The sequence below is a fragment of the Schistocerca nitens genome, chromosome 7 (genome assembly GCF_023898315.1).
Source record: "Schistocerca nitens isolate TAMUIC-IGC-003100 chromosome 7, iqSchNite1.1, whole genome shotgun sequence".
Classification (NCBI taxonomy): domain Eukaryota; kingdom Metazoa; phylum Arthropoda; class Insecta; order Orthoptera; family Acrididae; genus Schistocerca; species Schistocerca nitens.
In genome coordinates, this window is record NC_064620.1 from 313,281,587 (window position 1) to 313,302,614 (window position 21,028).

At 40.1% G+C, this 21,028-nt stretch overlaps 1 protein-coding gene across 1 annotated transcript in view; it reads left to right on the plus strand.

Annotated features, from left to right (window-relative positions):
- LOC126194885 (oxysterol-binding protein-related protein 6-like) overlaps positions 1–21,028 on the plus strand; it is a 277,022-nt gene that overhangs the window by 236,123 nt on the left and 19,871 nt on the right. Inside the window, exons 15-16 of the mRNA XM_049933235.1 lie at positions 6,473–6,633; positions 20,826–20,970. Coding sequence (XP_049789192.1) covers positions 6,473–6,633; positions 20,826–20,970 — 306 coding nt within the window. The remainder of the gene's footprint in view (positions 1–6,472; positions 6,634–20,825; positions 20,971–21,028) is intronic.

Below are 21,028 nucleotides of genomic sequence, written 5' to 3' on the forward strand. Positions count from 1 at the left end.
TACTTGGACCATATTGCGCACATCTGTTGAGTTCATGCCTTTTCTGATATTACATTGAAAGTTGGTGTAAGGGACAGTTGTGTTGATTTGTAGCTCATTTAGGGTTCTTTTATCACTACACCTTTTTGTAGATGTACCTTTCTTATTTTATATATTTGTTTATCCATCCATAGATAATGTAAACTATATGGATGTTGTCAACACATAAATACATAAAATACAGACACAAAGATACACAAATGTACATGATCACATACCTATACCAGAGAAGGAAAGTTGCTACTCACCATATAGCAGAGATTCTGAGTCGTGATAGGCACAATAAAAAGATCCACACACTCATAGCTTTCGGCCATTAAGGCCTTTGTCAGCAGTAGACACACATATACACACGCACACACACTAACGCAAACGCAACTTGCACCCACGTCTGTAGTCTCAGAGAGCTGAAACCAGCCCTCTGAGACTGCAGACGTGTGTGCAAGTTGCGTTTGCGGCATGTGTGCAAGTTGCGTTTGCGGCATGTGTGCGTGCGTGTGTGTGTGTGTGTGTGTGTGTGTGTGTGTGTGTGTGTGTATGTGTGTGTGTGTGTGTGTGTGTGTGTGTTTCTACTGCTGACAAAGGCCTTAATGGCCGAAAGCTATGAGTGTGTGAATCTTTTTATTGCGCCTATCGCGACTCAGCATCTCCGCTATATGGTGAGTAGCAACTTTCCTTCTCTGGTATTGTTACATTCCATCCTGGATTTTCCATTGTTTGATTACGTACCTGAATAGATATATACATTTCTTGTCTTACTGAGTTACACATTTGAACATTGTATTTCATTGTTCTATTGAACATATTGTAAAATGCCTATTAATTTCAGTAATTAAACATTACCACAATTGTCAACAAAATTTACACATTAGTTTGGATTATTCTTTACAGTATAAAAACACTTTTCTAGCAAATAATTTTTTGGTGTATTCCTGAAGGCATGTACTTCAATTTTGTCTTTGATATCTTGTGGTAGTTTGTAGTATAGTTTAATTCCAGTATACAGCACACTATTTTGATTTTTTGTTTTGTTTTTTCCGTTGAGATGTAAGTGGTGGCTGGATCTGGTTCCATGTTCATGTATCTGCAAAATGTACTCAAATGGAACAGTAAAAATTCCCATAGATTCAAACAACTCAGAGCAGTGAGTTCTCTTGCTACTTTTTGTCACAATTCGTACAGCAAAAAATTGCAGCTTAAACATTGTTTGTCTGTTCTGCTCATTTGTTCCACAGAACATTATGCCATAACTCATCACAGAACGAATATATGTGAAATTTTAGTTGTGCATCCTTTCACTCTTTGAGTTATTTTTGGGTTTTCTGCTTATGTGGAAACTAGTACTGTAAATGAAATGATCGTGTGGCATTGTTGGCCGGGAGGCCCCATGCGGGGAAGTTCGGCCGCCGTATTGCAAGTTCTTTTTAGTTGACGTCACTTCAGCGACTTTGCGCGTCAATGATGATGAAATGATGATGAACACACAACACCCAGTCATCACGAGGCAGAGAAAATCCCTGACCCCGCCGGGAATCGAACCCGGGAACCCGCCCCGTGCGCGGGAAGCGAGAACGCTACTGCAAGACCACGAGCTGTGGACACTAGTACTGTTGTGTTTTTTTTTTTTTTTTTTTTTTTTTTTTACATTTAATTTGTTATTGTCTGCCTATCTGCATACATGCATGAGTGTTTCTTCAGCTGTGTCTTTTAGTACCCTTGGTCTCGTTTCCCTGATTAGAATGTTATTGTCATCAGTAAACAATACTGTTTCACCATGTATATCAAGAAGAGTATTGAGCCAAGCGTGCTTTCTTGGGGGACTCCAATATTAATGTATTATGGGTCAGAAAGGTATTTTTTCATGTGATTGCAGTTTGTTTGAGAGATCTTTACCCATTGCATTCTGTTTTTTTAGTTATAAACAAAACTGCTTATTTACTACCCATCTCATACCCAGAGATTCCAGTTTATTTAACAGAATTGTGTGGTCTTCTGTATGGAAGGCTTTGCTGAGGTCAAGAAAGATGTCTGTAATATGATCTCCTTTATTGAGTGCTTGCAGAACATCATTTGTAAAATGAGCAATAGCTGATTGTGTGCTTTTACCAGGCCTGAACCCAAACTGTTATTTACACAGAAGAATGTACTTAGTTAAGTACTCCAGGAGTCTAATTTTCATTATGGTTTCCTTTATTTTTGAAAATGAGGACAGTAAAGAGATAGTCCTAAAATTTTCTATATTTTTTAAGCTTTAGTGCCTCTGGGAAGCAACCTGTGGAGAATGACTCATTTATTATGTGTGCTAAAGGGTCTTTGATACTGTCTATACAGTCCTTCATCAAGCACACAGGCATTTCATCTATACCTGCTGAGGTTTTATTTTTTGGGTTCTGAACAATGTTGCTTATTTCTTCTGAAGTGGTGGGTTGCAGCATCATTGTGTTTGGAACATAGTTCAGTGTGTCTCATTTTTCTCGTCATTTTCAAATTAATCATTTCGATGATGAGCAGTGACAGTATCCTTGTCATTCACTTCTCTATCCACTGTTGTTTCTGATGACTCCTCACAAATTTTTGCATGTTTTGCTGATGGTTCTGTCACCTGTGCATTTTTTTGGGGTGCTTTAGTTGTTCCTGTTGGATCTGGTGGTGGTTTATGGCTATGGGTTTGTTTTTGAAGTTATTTTGGTGTTTTTTTTTATTATGTTGTATGTGGAATCTATATCCATGTTGATGCATTTCACATTTTTAAAATGCTTGCAGACTTAAGTAATCTGATAATTGGCAATCTGTATCTCTTTATTAACACATTATTACCTCATAAGATTGTGGCCATGCCGCGCAGAGTGGCTGTGCGGTTTGAGGCACCGTGTCACGGATAGTCCTCCCTCAGGCATGGACGTGTGTGTTGTTCTTAGCATAAGTTAGTTTAAGTAGTATGTAAGTCTAGGGCCCAATGACCTCAGCAGTTTGGTCCCTAGGAATTCACACACATTTTGAACATTGGATTGTGGCAATGCAGAATATTCACAATTATCACATTTATGTTTGTGAGATTTTTGAGACACTGTTCAAGATCGCGCATAGCACCACGTCGCTAGAACCTCCCAAAAGTACAACAAAGTCTCTATCGTGTACATTGTTTATCTCTGTAGATACAATCATCTCTCTAATTTCACCAAGTGCTGCTGTCGGTTTCACTATACCATATGAATATACACAGAAGAGACAAAGAAACTGGTACACCTGCCTAATATCATGTAGGGCCCCCACAAACAAGTAGAAGTGCCTCAACACAACATGGATGGACTCGACTAATGTCTGAATTAGTGCTGGAGGTAATTGACACCACGAATCATGCAGGGCTGTCCATAAATCTGTAAGAGTATGAAGGAGTGGAGATCTTTTCTGAACAGCATGTTGCAAGACATCCCAGATATGTTCAAAAATGTTCATGTCTGGGGAGTTTGGTGACCAGCAGAAGTGTTTAAACTCAGAAGAGTGCTCCTGGAGCCATTCTGTAGCAATTCTGGACATGCGGGGTGTCACATTGACCTGCTGGAATTGCCGAAGTCCATTGGAATGCGCAGTGGGCATGAATGGATGCAGGTGATCAGACAGGATGCTTATGTACATGTCATCTGTCAGAGTCTTATCTCGACGTATCAGGGTCCCATATCACTCCAACTGCACACGCCCCACACCATTACATGCAGGGTCGATGGATTTGTGAGGTTGTTTCCATACCTGTACACATCCATCTGCTTGATACAATTTGAAATGAGACTCGTCCGATCAGGCAACATGTTTCCAGTCATCAACAGTCCAATGTCACTGTTGACGGGCCCAGGTGAGGCATAAAGTTTTGTGTCGTGCAGTCATCAAGGGTACGTGAGTGGGCCTTCGGCTTCGAAAGCCCATATAAATGTTGTTTTGTTGAATGGTTTGCATGATGACACTTGTTGATGGCCCAACATTGAAGTCTGCAGCAATTTGCGGAAGGGTTGCACTTCTGTCACACTAAACAATTCCCCGTTCATGCAGGATCTTTTCCTAGCAGTAGCGATATTGGAGATGTGATGTTTTACCAGATTCCTGATATTCATGGTACACTCGTGAAATGGTCATATGGGAAAAATCCCTACTTTTTTGCTACCTCGGATATGCTGTGGCACTCGCTTGTGCACCGACTATAACACCATGTTCAAACTCACTTGAATCTTGATAACCTGCCATTGTGGTAGCAGTGCAGCACCGTATTTAGCCTGTTTACATATCTGTGCTTCAGTGTATATCAATTTCTTCTCTTAGTTTATTTGCAAGACCATGACCGTGGCTATCTGAAAGCACGAACAGTTTGCTATTGGTGTTACAGTCTGGAAATCATTTTGTGTTGTTTCAATAAACACTTTAACTCAACTTTGGGTCGGCAGATTTACGCTGTCCACTTTTATGCTTGTTTCTTATTTGTCAGCATTGATAAATTTTCTTCTCCTCCTTTATTCATATTGTTCTTTTCCTCTTCATCTTGTTCACAAGAATTGCGTAGGTCTGCACTTCCACAAAGTTGCTAGAAAGTACTTGAACTAAGTTTTCATGTACAAAGCTTGTGCTACTGCCACAGTTTTTTTAATTAACACTTTTTCCTTGCTGCTCTTGTATGTCACATTTGTCCACTTTTCCGTAATGGTTGCACTATCACATGGAAATTTCAGCATGTTTAGTTCACTTTTTGTGAGCTGTAATTTCAAAATATCCATTTTTAAAGTATCGATAATAAACTGTAAATTAGTTATGTATTCATGTAGTTTGCTAATTTTATCCTTACAGTTTTCACATGATTTCTTTTTAATTTACTTTTTTTTGGAAAGACAGATGCTTAGCTTTTGCCCTTGCCGCCATCTTGGAATACTGGACCTCTGTACCATTATTTGCAAATAGTTTACTTGGAGAAGTTAATGTATACTTACTGCAGTTTTTTTCTTGCAGTCTGGTATGGAGCTTAGCATTTTTTATGATTAATGATTTCTTTTATATGTGTACTAGCAGAGATACTTTTTCCATGTGGCTTAAGTGTGTGTGTGTGTGTGTGTGTGTGTGTGTGTGTGTGTGTGTGTGTGTGTGTGTGTGGCATTTTTGAAATGGTAAAGCACATTGTAAATTATTTTCTTGACTTACTTCCTGTGTAAATCACTAGAGATTCTCTTGAGGAGTCTTTCTTCATCCACTCATGTCACTTCGTGTAAATCCATAACGTGTACTCTGTGTTTTATACTCTTCTAATACACCTGCCTAATGGAATGAGACATGGGTGACTTTTTGATATGATTTTCATGTTCCATGTCCTGTGTGCGATCTGCAGTCTCTGATATTTTAGGGTGGTACTTTATTTAATAAGGTTTGTTTCGATTGCCTTTCCTTGCTGTTTGCTGGAGTGGACATGGTAGTCAGTTCCACCAAACTGTATTCCAGCAGTCTTCAAAGAACTTCTCTATCTCCTTGTGAGTGGATGGGTGTTGAAATAAAGTATTAATTGTCCTCCATGCTACTTGAATCACATGAACAACTGAACATTAAACTTTCTATATTCATACTTTCTTTTACAACTACACAATCTAGTATACTAAGCAGGTTGACAGATTGCCTCAAACATATGTAGCTTTTGCAAAAGCAAGACCAGAATTATGTTTTTACATAAGCCATTTCAACAGTTATTTATTGTGCCATTCATTGTGGCCATGACCTTTCCTCTTTTTTTTCTCCTTGTCTTCTAAACGCCTTCAAAGCATGATGCCAAGGAACAAAGGGCCCAATACAGCAGGTAGAGATGCTCGCTCACCATTTCGCATTGTAGAAGTGATGGGTTCAAGCCATTCTCCCATCTGCACATATTGTAATAGTATCTCCAACAGTCTGATGTCCTGACATTTATTTACTACACAAAGTTTCAAAAACATCTTAAAAATGTCTTGTCACAGTTTGATTAGCAGTTCATGGAATAAATAATAAGGAATTCAGGTTCCAATTTAGTCATGTATTGCCTCAATTGTCACCAAGAGACAGTTCACCCATCCATGTAACGAGTATTATTTGGAGATAGCCAGGTATATGCCCAGGTTTTTTGATACATTCAGTAGCTGCACTACTGCTGATGTAGCTCTTAACACCATGGGGTTTGTCAAATCTCTTTTTCTGACTGGACAGTGGTACTTTAAAGTGATGTTTCCAAAGTATAATTTGAGTGCAGAAGTCTATGTGGAAAATTTTGCTGCATGCTCATTGTTGATAGAAAATACTTGTGTAGAAGATTATTTGCTCAAACAGTGAAATAAATCATATATACATCATTGGTTGGTCATGGCTCATAGTAATTAAATGTATGTATGCAGTGTGTATGTGTGACGTAATGTACCTATTGTCCCTGAAACTGCAGGTACAGTGAATGTTCTCCTTCCAAAGTTTGGTGATCACTATCAGTGGAACAAAGTGACAACCTGTGTCCACAACTTGTTTGGAGGACAGCGATGGGTTGACCAATATGGGGAATTGCGTATTACAGCTGGCAAGATAAACTGTAAACTCACATTTGTAAAGGTATGTATAAAATTTCTTCACAGTACTCTTACAGATGTATGCAGTTATTAAAAAATTCATGTAATATGATACCATTCATATTACAAAGCTCATCTTTCTAGACAATTTATTTCCTGTGTTATTTCTCTTACTAACTGTCAAGACTTAAAATGAAGTTGAGCTAAGTGGTAGAAATGCAAAAAGATAATTAATTTACTTCTTGTATAAACCTATCATCATCACCATGATCATCATTTTTCCAGTACAGCAAGCTGAGTACATGTGTAGGTAAGCCTCCTCCATAACTCATGCTCATTTATTTGAGCATCAGGTGGCATCACGAATTTTATGGTCTTTCAGGATCTGCTTCTCCCAGTGTCTTGAGATCTTCCTTTTGGTCTCTTCACTGGGACATTTCAAAGCATAACTAAGGAGTCAGTTGGGGAACAGTCATCTTCAGGTACATGTACCAAAGTCCAGCCCCTCATCCCTGTAAGAGTTAAATGTGGGTTGGGAGCATTGTGGAACCTGTGTATGCACTGGATGAACCCTGAAAAGTGACGCCTAAAGAGGCTGTTGTGAAGCCATGTTAGGCATTGCTGGCTACTGGTGGATAGAATTGAGCTTTCAAATTACAAAAGAGCTTCACGAGCATTACCCTAAAAATCAGTTATATCATATTTGAGAAAAATAGCCATAAATTTGAGGCCATAGACATAAGTGGTGTAGTCAAAGAACTGCACGTAGAAGCATGCATATGAGACCTACATCTGCAGATTATCACTGATAAATTTTTGGAAGGATGTAATACATGAAGACCCCAAGAGGGTCCACAACTCCTTTGTGAGTAAGTGCATGGCAAGCATGGAGTTCCAAACCATTCCAGTACTTCAGCTTTTTTTGTGCTGCCATCTTGCAGTCTTATTCTCTCCTACGTATTTTCTCAGGATTTTCTCAGATCTGCAGAATAGATTCATCTTTGACAACCTCACTTTTCTATAGGACACTGATTACGTCTTTTTCCATTTTTTCCAAAACATTTTACAACACTAATTTCATAAATTTATGATTGGTCCCTACATGTAGGTTTGACCCTCACTTTTAGTTGCCCAAGCCAATACCTCTGTTGAGTATGTCTGTTCTTTTAGGGGCACAGGACTCCAGGCAGTGGTCAGTAAGCCAGGTGCCATAGCTCTGGCTGAGTGATACCCCTGGGAAGAGCCCTCCACTGAAGTATGTGGCATCTTGGCAAACATCTGGCTCAGTGAAAATACAGACAGATTGTTATGATTGTTATGACCCCAAAAACTTCCCTTCTTTGGCCAAGACATGGAAGGAAAGCAAAATCAAGCGAGCTGCAAAAACTTACTCCCTCTGTTCCTAGTTTGCTTATGGACTGACCGAGGGTCATTTCTAACAACTAAACCTGTGTTTTGTGGCACCAGATCATGGCTGAAGGAGCCACAGAGCACCATTCAAGGGCTGTCTACTACTCTTGAGTTTCTGCCTTTATGGTGGATAAGTCTTCACGAGAGCCCTGACCTTCTAAGGTAGTTAAGGAGAAAAAGAAGAAATCTCAATAGAAGCCTACATCTTCAGTGATCGTGGAGGTGCATTTACCCCCCTCCCCCCCCCCCCCCCTCTCAATGCCTTCGGACTCAGAATTTATGTTCATTGAGATTGTTCTATCACCATGTTCATTGAGATTGTTCTATCACCACAGTGACAGCCAGTGATCCTGGTGCATGACTTGTCTTCTTGGCTCCTTCATACCTAACTAGGAGACCTTTAATGTGATAATTCAACAAAAAAGCAGTGGATGTTATTTTCTGCCAGAACTACAATTGCTACTGTCCTCTTGTTCGTGTTCTGTGTTGCTCTCCTAGAAAGGCCTTTCACTTTTGACCAATCTCGAACCCTTTGAGGTTTAGAACCATACCGGCCCTGAGAGGGTATCTGAAGGGCTCAGTACATTGATTAGCACAAATGTCGTCAGCGAGTGGTTTTCCGTCAGTACCATGTTGGAAGCAGTAGCAGTGTGAATGCAAAGGACCCCAGTGATAACCATATGCTGCAACTGTTTGCCTCTGAGCACAGTAGTGCATACCTTGAGATGGCCACCTTAATCCAACAATACCCTCCTTGCTTACTCCTTTCTCATACTTGGGGATTTCCGTGCACATCATCCACTGTGGGGACAACAGCATTCAGTGGCGGTCTTCTGATTGACAAACTTCTTTCTGATCATGACTGCCTCTTCTCAATTATGGATCCCCTACTCAGTCTAAGCTACTCGTGGCACCTTTCCAGGTATTGGTCTTGAGTTCTGTTTCCCCAATGTCGTGGTTTTGCTACAGTGGTTGCTATACAATGATCTTTGTGACAGCAATTATTTTCCATTGATCCTGTCATTTCCTTTTCACTGCCTAATGAACCAGTTGCCATGCTAGGCTCTCCAAAGTCTGAGCTGACAGTTGTATACCTCTACTCTCAGCTTTCTCCCTGTGTCAGATAATATTGATGAGGTTGTCGGAGACACTTCTACCATGATTGCACACACTAGTGGAACTTTTCCTGCAGATCCCTTCCACCATCACATGTCACCTCCACATCAGTCATAACAAACGACACATAGTTTTATCTTATTTAATGAGCCACCCCTGCATTATGGTTGTGAAGCATTAAAGACAGTAGCTCGCAACCTGGGTGGTGTGCCCAGTCCTGCTCTCCATACTAAGGGTGCTCTCTGGGTTCTTTGCCTGTGTTGTCTGTGGGCAACATACAGACACTTGAACTGGTTTTTCATTTCCTCAGAGAAATAGGTTTTTATTATCAGATCCAAATTTATAACTGGCTTATGGGGCAGGGGCAGAGTGGTTGGGGTTGGTGGCTTCCCACCATTATCTGGGCCCAGAGGTCTTCGAGCGTACCTGCTCCCTCAGGTGCCCTGGTCACAACATAAACAACAGGAGTGTATATATAGTCAGCCAAAATGATTAGGTGAGATGTTAAGCTGGTAGTATTCTTTCTGAAACTTTGTGATAAAGTGGATTTGAATTGTCATTTCTGAATTTTGTAGGTAATGGTCTGAGCATTCCTTCTTGAATTTATGTAAACTTTCACTCTGTCAACGTTTTCTCCCTTATATTGCGGAACTGCTCTGACTATCCTATTATTGATCAGTGAAGGTTCTTTAGAGAAAATGTATATGTAGACTAGCTTATCAACCTAACAAGGGAATGATCCAAAAAGACATATCGAAATCTACCCTGAAAGTTTTACACAGGAAGAAGACAACGAAAGAAATGTGCTTCCAAAATTTTATCTGCTAAGAGGCACTAGAAGTATTTAAAAAAAAAAAAAAATATATGTATGCGCTACTAGGCACACACACACAGCTGAGGTCAGTGGTACATTTGTAAATAGGAAACACGACACAACCCGATCATAATTTGTAAAGGATGTTTCAGGTTACCATTCATTGATATTTTCTCTGACTCAACAGCACACAGTTATTGTTCTCTCGAATTAGCCACTCAAGTAACATCTATTACAAATTATCAGTTGCTTTTTGCAGTATTGGTAAGTATTGACAGTACAGATAAAGCTGAATTAATATTGATTGTACTTTCATAAGGCATGCCTGCTAATGGTACCTTTTTCTTTTCTTCAGTTCCACAGTTATGTGGAATCCAATTAAAGTTCTCAATTTAGCAATGATTAAATATGAAGAACATGATTTCCAGCTGAAATCACCTACTTCTTCTGAGGACATACATATGTGTCATCTGTTAGTTGATTTCCTTGACATTCATTCAAATGATATCAACTTTTCATTTGAAATTTTGGATACGTTAGAAGAAATAGGAAGTAACTGTGATGATTCCATGATTTGTGGTTCGGACAATGTCAGTTGCCCCAGTAACAGTTCTGAAGAAGAAGATCTTCTAAGCCTAAAAAAAAAAAAGGACAGTGAAACATTGGTTAAACGAAGGAGGGAAAAACTGCTTGAAGTTATGCAATGTGCAAAGGCATTTTCATTTCGTAAAATTGGAGTGTGAACTGTAAAAGGCAAAATGAATTACATGAAGTAAGAAATATGTGGCAAACAGAAACCAAAAACCACCTGAATGAAAAACTGTTTGAAAGATTAAGAACTGCTTGTGAGAGGCTATGCACCATTACAATGGAGATCTGCAAGACTGGTCCCTCCAAACTGCATCTGATATGAACATTGCTAATTTCCAGGCTTTGTCAACCTGGCCATGCAGGTTCAAGAAATCATACAGAATAGGAAGTTGTAAAATTACCAAGTTTACGTCAAGTAAACATATATAGCAGCTGCCATTGATAGACAATACTCTAGAGAAATTCATAGCTGCCGTCAAGATAAAACTTACTGTTATCACCGCAACTGCTGTTTATAATGCTGATCAGTCAGTTTTCGTGAAAGAACTGTGTGCACACCGCACTTGTATCATTTTGGGGTGAAAAAAAGATGGATTTGGTTGCCCGATCAATGAATGCAATGCCACATTCACATACCATAATGTCAGTGAGAAGTATGAGTGGTTTACTGTTTCCACAGCTGTAGATCTGTTTTCAAGAACTGCTAGGCAAATTAGGACTAAAAATTTAAAAAATGACTGTTTGGTTGCAAAAAAATTGACATATCAAAATCTGTTACAATGGGAAAAAATTATTTTCAACATTTCATTCGAAACATATTTCTACCAGCTGCAGAAACTAATTTGTTGCTTTTATTGGATTCGTGGTCTGGACATAACAATGCATCTGTTTTTTTGGAGGTTGGCGAAAAACCTGCAGGTGTAATGTGGTTTCCACCTTGAACTACTAGTGCAATTCAACCTCTCAATAAAGAATTTTTTCGGCTGTGGAAAGCATTTTTCAGGAAATTATCAGACGACATGATTTTTGATACCTCTCTCTTGTCATGTCATGTTATGTTTATCAGCGGAATAGTATTCTTAAGCTCTTGTCATTTGTGCATTACCAGTTTTCTTCGCCATGCATTACGAACATGATCAAGTGTGCCTGGTATGCAGTGCAATATACAGAACAACAGCCGGGACCATTTCTGACTCCATTCTAGTTCTGACTGTAGCTAGTTACTGTGAAGTGCCTGACTGCATCAATTTTTCCTTTGTCCGGTGTGCCTGGTGTAAGAAAAATGTTTGTTTTTATCATTCAGTAGACACTTCACATTTTTGTGACGACTACAGGGAATAAAGAAAGAAATGTTTCACTGATAGTCAAATGTACAACATTCAACCATTATTATAAGGAATGGCCTACAGGAATTGTTATAAAATATAGTACTGCAAGACACATTTCATTTCAACAAATTAAAAGTCCTCATTGGGGGGGGAGTCATCTGTGACATCAAACACTGCCATGATTTTATTTTCTATGCTAGCCACTTTTATCAGAATTACATGTGTAAGAATTGAACTGTTGATATGAAGTTATTCAAAAAATGTTTGTATATTTTAAGCCAGGTTTTCACCAGAGCAAACAAGCTAACAAACACAAGCAAAAGAGAATTCTGTCTGGTGTACCCAGGCAGCCTCTTCCAGGTCTTTCAACTGGACACCACCACTGCTGCTGCTTGTGTGTCTCTAACCTTCCCCAGTTACCTAATCAGAAAATGGAGACCTTCATTGTAACATGGGATCTTAACAACATATCTTTCATGGCCACTCCAACATTTGTGAGAAGTGAATGCTCGGGATTTGATTCTGCGCTCTCTGGATCATGAAGCTCACACTTTGCCACTATACCATTTTTTTTTTGGCTGGGGAGGGGTGGGGGGTGGGGGGGAAGAATATGACCATTAGACCTTACTTAGTGGAAACGCTTTGTCACCTCTTGAGATGATGCTCGATGTCAGTAATTAGTGTTCTGTTTATAAATTTCCCCTCAGTGGTAACAAGAAGCCATGGAAAAATCACAGCCGACATACAAGGAAATTTGTGGACCAGTGCTAAGGAGAGATGGAATTCCTTTTAAAGTGCATGATCTCCACACATGTCACGCTTCCATACAAATTGAAACACTTAAATTCTTCCTGCCCTTTGCCATTTTGTATACTCCATCAAGAACAGTGTGCTCGCCATGCAAAATAATCCTCACTGCATAGCAAAGTTTTGCATTGTGGCTTTGACAAGATAGAGTTGTATCCTGTATGCAGAATGTTAGCTCAAAAAACTAAAAACTAATAACACAGTGTTCATAGGCAATGTTCACTATCTCATGTTCTCTTTCATTCCCTCTAGTCTAAATGACTTTACCCATATTTTCTGCAAATGCTAGTTTGCAAGTGTTCACTTCCATTCACTCACAATGATTGTCCCTTGATGCCAGATACGAGCACTTTTCACTTGCTGTGTTACGAGATAAGTAATTTAGCTAGTAATTAATTGTTTTTGCTGCATATTCTATAGTATTTATGTGCATTAGTGTCAGATAGACGTGATATATTGAAGGTACCAGTTTTTATTTGTGTGTGAATAGGAAAAGTGAAGTTTTTGTTTAGGACAGTTTTGTATGTACGCAAACATTTGTTTCCATTCTCAACTGGCATTAATTACACGGGATTATCAATTAAGTCAGTGTACACTACTCAGTATTTATGTTTATTGGTGTCATTTAGACTCAATACATTGAAAGTAGCAATTTTTATACGTTTTATTGGGTCATTTTTCATGTATACATAAACGTTTGTTTACATTATAAATACGGGGTTAATCAGTTCAGGTGAGTGTACAATACTCAGAATTCATGTTTATTAATGTCATTTAGACTCGATACAGTGAAGGTAGAAGTTTTTATACGTTTTATTAGGAAAAGTGATACTGACAGTCAATTCTAACCTCACTTGTATATGTTTGACTAGTGCAACCTGCGAGCATTAACAGTTAAGCAAACGTAAAATACATGGTAAATTAGTGTTACACTACAATATCTGAGTAAATCTGTGTTATAATACAACTTTTGAGTCCTTCTTACATACAATTTATTTAGCAGAAAGCTAAAACTCGCCTTGCTCTCTGCTTAAATTACTTAGCTTGTTGTGGGTTTTAGTGATCATGTACTGTTAAGCCCATTGTTTCCTATAGAGTTCATATTTGTGCTTTACATTCTGAATGCTTATTATTAGCTAAAGGTTTTGTTTTGTACCTGCATCTGTCAGTGTACAATACTCAGTATTTATGTTCATTAGTGTCATTTAGACTCGATACATTGAAGGTAGCAATTTTTATTGTTTTATTAGGTCATTTTCGCCTGTACGTAAACGTTTGTTTACGTTATAAATATGAGGGATAATCGATAAGTGTAGCTTACCCTAGGTTACTGTTTAATTCTTTAATAATATTCACTAGATAGCCCCAGCAGTTTACTGTAGGTCACTGTTTTTTTTTTCTTTCTTTAGTATTAACTAGATAGCTCCTAGAAGGAAAATAAGCACCAGATCTAGCTTCTACCATAATTTTTATTGTTTTTCATTGTTGAGTGTCCTTTATGCCAAATAGAGTGTAGTTGTTAACCTTGTGTGGCAGTAGGTTTCCTTAACTCACACCTTATAGCAAATCACATATTAGCTAGATGGATACAGACTGTGTCTGTCGTGTGTGGATGTAGGAGGAGTTGGCCACTGTCTAAACGCAGCTGGAAGCTTTGTTGGCCACAGTCAATAGGCTTCAGAGTGCCACCTTGCAGTGTGGTGGGGATGGGGTGCCTAGGGCAACCTCTGCTGTAATAGATGCGCAGGGGGGGGGGGGGGTGGAGGGACATCACAGCTCTCTGCTATTGAGCTGGCCTGCCCATTCTCTCCTCGGTGGCGGACGACTGTGTCGAGGCCTCGAGCCTCAAGGCGAAAGCTGCATGGGGATGCAGGCTCCTGCCAAATCCCATGCACTTCGCTAATAGATTCAGTGTGATATCTGATGCTGAGGGGAGGGGGGGGGCGGGAACTCTGGGGGGGGAGGGGGGCTGAGCCAGATCAGAAGGCACCTTCTGCCAGGATATTTGTCACTCCTTCAGCAAGGTCTGGACAGGCACATGAGGATATGGGTTTGTTAATTATTGGGAGCTCCAATGTTAGGCGGATCATGGAGCCCTTCAGGAACATAGCGGCTAGGACGGGGAAGAAGTCCTACATTCACTCGGTGTGCTTGCTGGGGGGCCTTGTCTAGTATGTGGGAGAGGCTCTTCCGGCAGCTATCTAGCATGCAGGGTGCAGCCAGCTGCAGATTGTTGCACATGTTGGCACCAACGATGCCAGTCATTGGGGTTCCGAGGAAATCCTTGGGTTCTTTCGACAGATGTCTAAATTGGCGAAGGTGGCCTCCATCTCTCGAGGAGTGGAAGCCAAGGTGCCGATTTGCAGCATCGTACCAAGGGTGGACCGGGGCCCTCTTGTTTGGAGTGGAGTGGAGTGGAGTGGAGAATCTAAACCAGAGTCTACGTCGACTCTGTGATGAAAATGGTTGTAGATTCCTCGACCTACCCTATGGAGTGGAAGGTTCTAGGATGCCCCTTGATAGGTCAGTGGCACCCTACATACAGGAAGCTGCTACATGGGTAGCACAGTTCTTGTAGTGTGCACATGGGAGTTTTTTATATTAGGTTCCTCCCCATGGGAAACAAACTGTTGACCTGGAAAATTACCAGTTCATGACACTGATGTGGGTGTGCCAACTGTAAAAATTGTTACCGTATTTACGCGAATCCAAGCCACACCTGAAAAATGAGACTCGAAATCAAGGAAAAAAAATTTCCCGAATTTAAGCCGCACCTGAAATTTGAGACTCGAAATTCAAGGGGAGAGAAAAGTTTTAGACCGCACCTCCAAATTGAAACAAAGTTGGTCCATTGTAATATGAGACACAATATAGGTCGAATGAATGACAATACAGCTACAGTAGTTAGGTTCGAGTCGTAAGCTTAGCAGTTAAGCTTTACCAGGTAGCCATTGCTATGCGTCAGGCGCTCCGTCCGTATTTATATGGCTACCCTTCCTTTTTCATGTGCTTTGTCTGGTTTGAATTGATTGCTTATCTTTCTTTGATCTGATAAGTGCCGTTCTCTTTGTTATAGGTGTTTACCTCACTCTAAGCTGAAAATGCATTATTGTACTGTGTTATGCATTTTTTGTTGCATTCTGATAATGAGCGTTTGCGGCCTGTCGCCGCTTGCGGCATGGCTTGCTTTTATGTGCGCTGCCGCCGCTTACAATAAGAAAAGAGAAGAATTGTCTCATTAGCGAAACAATGGCAAGAGACTGCTATTTGTTGTTACTTACACTGCTGCTTTCTTTGATAATGATAAACGAGAACCAATGAATAGACTGCGTATGATAGATGATGTTCTGAATGAGAGTTTAGCAAAAAATTTTCTCCGTTTGAAAATCTTTGCAGACGCCTCTTTAGTATGTTACATTCTGCATAGAAATTAAAGTCATCTTAGATTTAAAAATCTAGTCAGTTGCCGTGCTTCATTTCTGACTGTATCACTATTCGGGATGAGAATAATACAAATATAAACATGACATGATGTGTATATTCTTTCACGTTTGCTGTTGTCTCACTCTACTTTCTCAGTTTATTAGGCAGACAGAATTTAAGTGAGATAGCAGCAAACACGAAAGAATACATGGCAAAATGTTTATATTCGTATTATTCTTATGGTGAAGAGAATATTGCATGTGATTCACAATTCATAAAAGTTCGTATTAGCAACCATCACTTGTCACAGGTAGGAAAAATTCAGAATGTAGAGTTGGCCATATTGACAAACATCCCAAACAGTCTTGCCAGTCGGATTTTCGTAGTACATTGAAATGCTGCTACATTCAAATATGAACAATACGGAATTTGTATTTACTTCATTGGATAATGTATGAAAGTGCAGGGGTCGAAACTCGGGGCAGAGAAAAAAAGTTCGTCTTCCACTTTTTTTTAATATTTATTTACTGGCACAGAGGTTTTGGCGCCAGTATTTATCTTTGTGCCTGCAAAGCATGCCTGTGTAGCGCTACATATATTCTATGGCAGAAGTTAGTTGTGGCGGCACGTACCAACATTTTTCAGAACTTCCGCTTACTTTGCTCTCGATTCTAAGCCACAGGCGGTTTTTTTTATTACAAAAACTGGAAAAAAAGTGCGGCTTAGATTCGAGTAAATACGGTAATTTGCCTAAACAGGTCATTCCAAAGGATTTAAATATGCTAAATCTCATGTTAGTAAATTGTCGAAGTGTCTGTAGCAAGTTCCCCGAGATACTCTCCAAAATAGACAGTAGTAATGCCAATATTGTATTAGGTACTGAAAGCTGGTTGAAACCAGACATAAATAGCAGTGAAATTTCGAACTTGGATTGGACAATGTTTAGGAAGCATAGGACTGTTGCAATGGGAGGTAATGTGTTCATTGCAGTTAAAAGCTGTTTAAATGCAGTTGAAATCGATACTGGGCCAGACTGTGAAATAGTTTGGATAAAGCTGTCAATCAGACAAGGAGTGACCATTGTATTAGGATGTTTTTATAGACCACCAGCATCCACAACAAACGTCGCAGAATGTTTAAGGGAAGTCTAGAGTACATAGGAAATAAATATCCAGATTATCCATTAGTTATAGGTGGACACTTTAATCTGGTGTCCATTGACTGTGAAAATTACACATTTATCACAGGGAGCAGAAGCAAAGACTTGTGTGAAGTTATTCTAGGAGCACTCTCAACATACAACCTTGAGCAATTGGTTAGAAAACCAACTCGAGATGGGAACATATTAGATACCTTGGCGACAAACAGACCTGATCTTTTTGTGGAAGTTAATCTAGAAGAAGGTATTGGCGACCGTAATGTTGTTGCGGCTTCTACGCCAGTGGAAGTTGGTAGAGTTTTTTGTTTGGGAAAGCAAAAATATCTTCATAGTCAGCTCCAAGCATTCATCACGGACACAAAGATATTGAGCATCTTTGGTTGGAATTTGAAGGTATTGTCCACCACGTGCTAGAGAAATATGTGCCTAGCAGAAATATGGGGAGAGGGAATTCCAGATAGTTCTGCTATGTGGCACTGTGTGAGTGATTCGCAGAGTCACGTGCTAGACGGGCAGGTCTGCACAAACTGCTGTTATAAGCTGTTCTTTGTGTGGCAAAAATATGTAACTTCAATATTTTTGACAAAACACTTGCAGTGCCTCTGAACAGCTAAAATTTTGGCAGTGCATTTCTTTCTTGTCTTCTTCCTGCGTAAAAATTTTCAGGGTAGGTTTTCACATGTCATATTGGACCATTCCCTTGTAAGTGTTGCTTTGAAAATGATCCCTGTTACTCCTTGGAGTATGTGTTAATGACGAGCCTTTTGACGGGCTGAAACTGATTTATAATGTAATTTTGGTGTGCACAGCCTCTGAGGTCCTCAGATGTGTCATGTGTTCTGGTCCAAATTTTATCTATGTCTGCACACACATTCTGCCATCCTGGTCTTCCCTGTTTTACTCTATTTTTAAGTACTTTTAGATGTGATTATTCACCATATAGCGGAGATGCTGAGTCGCGATAGGCACAACAAAAAGATTCACACAATTATAGCTTTCAGCCATTAAGGCTTTCGTCAACAACACACACACACACACACACACACACACACACACACACACGTCTGCAGTATCAGGCAAATGAAACCACACTGCGAGCAACAGCACCAGTGTATGATGGGAGTGGAAACTGGGTGGGGGTAAGGAAGAGGCTGGGGCAGGGAGGGGGAGGGATACTGTGGTGGGGGTGGCAGACAGTGAAGTGCTGCAGTTTAGACAGAGGACAGGAGAGGAGGTGGGAGTGGGGGGGGGGGGGGAGTAGCGAAAAGGAGAGAAATAAAAAGAAAAAACCTTCGTTAGTCACTGTCATCAGCCATCCAGTCCCACCCTGTTCCCATTCCAGCACTACACAGCCGTCATTTCACCATCCCACCCAGCTGCCACTCTCATTATGTACTGGTGCTGCTGCTCACAGTGTGGTTTCAGTTGCCTGAAACTGCAAACGTGTGCGAGAGTTGTGTTTGCATGAGTGTGTGTGTGCATGTGTGTATGTGTGTCTATTGTTGAAAAGGCCTTAACAGCCAAAAGCTATAATTGTGTGAATCTTTTTGTTGTGCCTATCGCGACTCAGCATCTCCACTATATGGTGAGTAGCAACTTTTCTTCTCTAGTATTGTTACATTTCATCCTGGATTTTCCATTGTTTGCTTTAGATGTGATTAGTCCTTTTTCTTCTGTACCCTGTAATGCTGCTTTAGAGTAGTAGTCACGAACGATGGCAGTTGAGTTTAGGCTTGTTCTGCGCACCTACATCACATATTCTCCCACAGCCAATGAGCATTCAGTAGCATTCTGAGGGCTCTGCTGTGAACGCTGTAGCTAATGTGAGCACTATACGTGATTGTAGTGAGTTGTTTAATGAATTTTGATTCCATTTGTTGTGAGACGTCATCGCTGATTGTGACGGTAAGTAATAAATTCAGCATAAGCAAGTGAGAGACATAATTTGCGGGATATACACTTTCTTCAAGCAGTAAGCACACATGTACCACAACTGTTGCTTGTAATCATCAACAATGCAATCCCCGTCCATACCTTGACATGTGTGAACCACCATCATTCGTGGATCGGACTATAATAGACCCTGTTCATATAGCATTCCAATGAATACAAGACACTAGGTGTTCCTTTTCAAAGATACTAACTGAGGACAACAAAATAGTTAAACAGATTTTTGTGCTTCCTCAAAGAGAGTGGTTTTTACTCCTATCTTCAATACATTGAGCATATCCGATTGGGGAGGGAGAGGGGGACGATTGTGGGAGGGAAGCCTCTCGTCTCTTCCTGCAAAGCTGAACTCTCGACGACTGCATCCACTTATCAGCTTCATTATTCCTCTGACTTTGTTTCACTATTTTGTGTTCTACTGGTGTTCATGATGCTTTTAGTTTTTTCCCTGTTAATGTTATGGATCTCCTCTCCACCCAACTAGAAGAAATTCTTCATTCTGTTACTGTCTTGGCCCTGCATCAGGTTGGCAGGAGTTCACATGTGAGGAAGATACCTTGCAGCAAATGAGCCCCTCTCTTACCTGTTGACTGGCCTGATCCATGTACTTTTATCTCTGAAGCAATTATTTCTCATCTTTGGCATCAGTCTTCATATCAGCACCTCAGTCGTACCACTTTACATACTATCACAATTCAGTCAGATTTATGGCTGATGTCAGCAACTCTAGATTGACTATCTCATGAGCGACGAGCTGATGACATCACTGTTTAATCCCTTAGCCCCCTGCCAACCAACATAAGATGAGGGGGAACACAGACATGACTTTAAAATGTCACTTAACATGCTACAAGCTGATGTCAAGTTATACAGGGTTTTGTGTCTGAACTTTATAGAATTGTCAGGCAAGCAGCTCCCAGATTGAAGATTTAAGTGCATAGTGGGAGCACATCATCATGGTTAAGATTCTTTTCATGGGTGGTTAATGTGGAAGGGCCTGTTACTCCAAGGTCATGAAATGTTCAGGTGACACACTAGTGGAAGGCGATAGTGTTCAACTGCTGAAGTGCAAGTAATAACAGGCTTGTTTGTCTCACAAAGAAGAAAACACAAGTTCTGCAAAATCTGAATTGCGAAAACCTGTGTAGTCAATTTCTAGAACTGATTTTCAGAGTGCAATCCGTGAATAGTCTTCAGTTATCTATAAGCTGCTCCTGATAATGCAAGAATGATAAGAACTCTCATAGAGGCAGATAAGCAGTAATTCTTCCCTTGCCCCATCTGTGAATGGAACAGAACAAAATCTTTGCAGATCAATATAAACTATGTGGCAGACAACACTATTTGTTGCACAATATATGAAGTAGAGTTGGAGATGTGGTACGAACATAATCTATCAAAAATAAAGTTGCTTTTTATCACACTGGAGAGGAAAAGGTCAAATGATATGGAAATGTATAAAAAGCCATTACCTTCCATTTTGTAACTAGCAGCGAGTGATTAAAATAAACATTCAGTGGCAGTGATCCTCATCATATCAAGGAATTTAACGGAAACACTTGTGCAATACACCATAATTCTGCAGCAGTAACATTTAGTACCTAATGTAGCTGTTTCTCTAAGAAGGTGACTTTTCACAGGCCAGCTATTGGTCAGCAAAACGCCATGAAGTGTTTGGTGTGATCACAAATGAAGATGGCAAGGTTGTGAAAAATTTGTTTGGGAAGTGGAGTGAAGCACTGTACTGCGGCGTAGCTCCATCAGCACGCTGTATCTGGAGGCCAGGTAAGTATTTATACAAATGTAAGAATGTGATGACAAATTAAGCAGGTCTCAAATGTTT